Genomic DNA, 3,610 nt, shown 5'->3' with positions numbered 1-3,610 from the left:
GAGAGCTAAATCATCTATATCTCGTGTGTTGCATGCTCCTCTTTATATAGGCGTGGAAGTGGGTCCAGCAGGGGCTCTTTCGCGTGAATAGTCTTCTTTGCCCTCCGCTTTGGACTTCCTTCGTCTAGCCATTTTCTTCCTTGATTCTGCTCACTTTCCGTCTCTCTCCTTCGCTGGTTCGCTGCCTTCAGTACTTCCTGAACCTAGCGAATTCCTTCACACACCTGGCTTAAAATTTGTGTTAGACCCAGTAAATGGTGACTTTTCATCACATAATCGATACAAAAAATTAGCCTTATCAACCCGGCACGGGTTTTAAAAAATATAATGGAAAGTGAATTAAAAAAGTTAGTGGATTGTGTGTCCTACTTTTATATATTAGTTTTATAATAAAATGTGAGTAGGAATGAGTTAGTCGAATATGGGTCCACTGCCAAAAATGATAAAAATGAAATGAGACAAATTTTGGGTGACGAACGGAAATGAAAAAATGGGACAAATTTTGATGGACGGACATAGTATTATTTTGTGAGTTAAAAAAAAAAGAGTAAAGCAAGATAGAAGAAAAAGTAAAAATAAAATTATTTCTATTTTATAAAATATTTTTTTTTTAATGAAATAACTTAAAATGAAAAATATTTCATGTTTAATGGGATTGAAGACAGTACTATATTACTCCTCCTGTTGCTTAAAAAGAAAAATGAGAAATGATTTACAACATACTCCTATTGTTCAATCAGCAAACAGCACATAAGAGCATCCGCAATGGTGCTTAGGCCAGCCATAGGCCAGCAATAGGCCAACCATTCTCTCCCCTGCCACGTCAGCAACACTAAAAAATCCACCTGCCACGTCAGATTTAGGCCAGCTGCAATAAAAATAATTCAAAATATACTACATTTACGGAGTTAAAATTACGATTAAAATACGGAATTAAATTTACGAGACATATACGGGAAAATTCATTAATTTTATTTAAATAAAAAAAAATACATTAACTAAAAATCATAAAAATAACATAATAAAAAAAAATCCGGGCTTCCACACACGAGCCACCTTGAATCTGTTATAGTTTGCCGCTAGCCGAACGGGGGTCAAGGGGGGCGACGCCCCCTTGCCATGAGGGTCCAGGGGCGCGGAGAGGCCCCCGGCCCGACGGTATGACATGTTTCTGTTTTAGGTCTTAATTTTGTATTGGGCTAGTTGTTGTTGTCCATCGCTAGATGTTGCTCTTGTACAGAAATTTAGAGATAGAGAAAATCGCGTTTATATAGTTTTTCAAAAATTTAAAAAAAGAATTAAAAAAAAAAACAAAATTCGGCGCTGGCCGATCGGGCCGCCACAATGGCGGCTAGCCGATCGGCCAGCGCTTCGGCCAGCGACGAGCGATCGGCCAGCCCACGCCGATCTGCTCGCCGATTTCGTCCTCGCCGATTGCAATGGTTCGGCTAGCCGATCGGCCAGCGCGACGAATCGGCTAGCCGGTCGCTAGCCACCCATTGCGGATGCTCTAAGATGAAGCAAGCAGGTTGAAAATCTATCCACAATCAAAGCACCAAACAGGTGATCTGCCAGAAAACCTACTCCATCAAAACAGAAGCTTTCTAAAATCAAAATTAATTAACAGAAGAAAAAGAGACGAACATCAACATGAACACGAACTAGCTGGAGATCGAAATCGCTAAAATAAATCATCACTGCACCAAACTATACATAAATTTACTAGTGCTGTGCGATTTCAGCGAGATGAAATGGGGTTGAGATTTCTAGTAAATCCGCTGAAAGCGCCGTAACTCTTTGAGCTGAAACCCAAGCACCCAAGGAGCCCCGGCCGGTACGGCAAAAACGTCTTTCTCTTCATTTCCGCCGCCTGCGCTCGGCTCGCCGTGTAGTGCAGCTCGTGAGCCGACGGCGCCGCCCGCCTCCTCCACACGCCGTTCGCCGGTTTCCGAGACGCCGGTGTTTTTTTCCTCTCAGCTCCGGCCTTCTCGTCGCGCGAGGACGACGGCGGCGTCGTCTTCTTCTCCTTCGCCGCCGAGAACGAAATCGCCGACCAGAACCTCTCCTTGCTGTGCGCTCGTCCCTCGCTTTTGCTCCGATTCAGAAGATCCTTCAGGAATATCCACTTCTTCGAGTTCCTACCCGAGGAAGACGACCGCGACGACGACGCCGAGCACGACGGCGTCGTCTCGCCGGATACACCTTCTACATCTTCATTTCCTCTCTCCTCCACGGCGGCGGCGGCGCTGGAGGCACATTGCGAATCAAATCCTCCTCCGCCGCGCCACTGATCGAAACGGAGCGGCGACATGGATCTGGCTCGGCGATTCGCGAGCTTCGCGCTGCGGAGCCTCGGATCTCTGCCTCTAGGGCTCGATGCACCGGCGAGATCCAACGACGGCGGAGGAAAACCATCCTGTGGCGTGGCTAGGTGCGAGGACAGTTTCATCGGCCGGATCTGACCGTTGAAGAAGAGCTCATCGGCCGAGGTCATGGAGGTGAGTCCGCCGTATCCGTTGGGGGAAAACCTGGAGGAGAACTCGAACTCGAAGGATCCGGAATCAGAGGGAAGGAAGAGCGTGTCGTAATCAGGCGAGGAGGGAGATTTGGATCTGGTGTTGGTGAGAATGAAATGCATGGGGCTGGCAGGGGCGCTGTAGAAGTAGCCGGAGGGGCCGTGGCCGGGGCTGGAGGGGGCGCTGACGAAGGGGGTGGAGCAGGTGCTGTCGATGTCTTCGCTGTAGCGCGGCGGGTCGGCGGCGGGAATGGGCGGCGGAGGCATTGTTGTTGCAGAGAGAGAGAGAGTATTGAACGGAATCTTGTTGGAGACGTAATTATTGTGAAGCAGAAAAGCAGAGTGCGGTCAGAAGAACGAGGGAGATGCAGTGTGAGCCCTGACGATGCTGCTGTGTTTCTGTTCTTTTCCTTTCATTTATAAAAATCAATCACCACCCATTGTTTTTTTACTTTTTTTTTAATTTACCTTCCCATAACTAAAACAAACAAACATGAAAGACAAACTGCGGTCATTATTATCGGATAAATTTTACTAGTGTACTAGTACGACTACATTTTATAACGAAAATTACTGTTCAAACAACATTGATACAGATTTATAAATTATGCAACTGATATACATATATACTCGTATTCAATTTTTAGGAGTATTTTTAATGTCAAAATTCAATCAAAATTTGACATTAATTTTAGTAACTTTTTATTTATGTAATTGTGTAAGTATTCAATAATACTGTCAATGCAGTGTGTATTTTGTGCTGCAAATTGTTATGTGTGTTTATGCAAGGTATGCAGTATGCAATATGTGCAATACATGTGTGATGTATGGTGTGATGCAAATGTTCTGGATTGTGTGTACGAAATGTATATACATGCACTGTGTTATACGATTCGGGATTTCAATACATACTTGGTAAATACTTGGTAAAGTAAAAGTTAATAGGAGGAGTAATTAAAATATTATTAATATATAATGGATTTCATCATATTAGAAAAAAATAGCTTTCAAAATTAGAATATTCATATTTTTCAAGGATCACTGAAAAAAATTATTCATATTCTTTGAAGAATAAAAAGTAATCTAGTTTTACTC

The 3,610-nt window shown here is 43.7% G+C and overlaps 1 protein-coding gene across 1 annotated transcript; it reads right to left on the bottom strand.

Annotated features, from left to right (window-relative positions):
* Positions 1–1,601: 1,601 nt before the first annotated feature.
* LOC125204213 (uncharacterized) lies at positions 1,602–2,918 on the bottom strand. The gene has a single exon (XM_048102806.2). The coding sequence runs from the start codon at positions 2,780–2,782 to the stop codon at positions 1,739–1,741; it is 1,044 nt and encodes a 347-aa protein (XP_047958763.1). The 5' UTR covers positions 2,783–2,918; the 3' UTR covers positions 1,602–1,738.
* Positions 2,919–3,610: the final 692 nt, after the last annotated feature.

Source organism: Salvia hispanica, chromosome 6 (assembly GCF_029641045.1).
Source record: "Salvia hispanica isolate PSC_SH4W2 chromosome 6, Shi_PSC_v1, whole genome shotgun sequence".
Taxonomy (NCBI): Eukaryota; Viridiplantae; Streptophyta; class Magnoliopsida; order Lamiales; family Lamiaceae; genus Salvia; species Salvia hispanica.
Note: the sequence above shows the minus strand (reverse complement) of the source record. Positions and strands in the feature narration are given on the sequence as shown.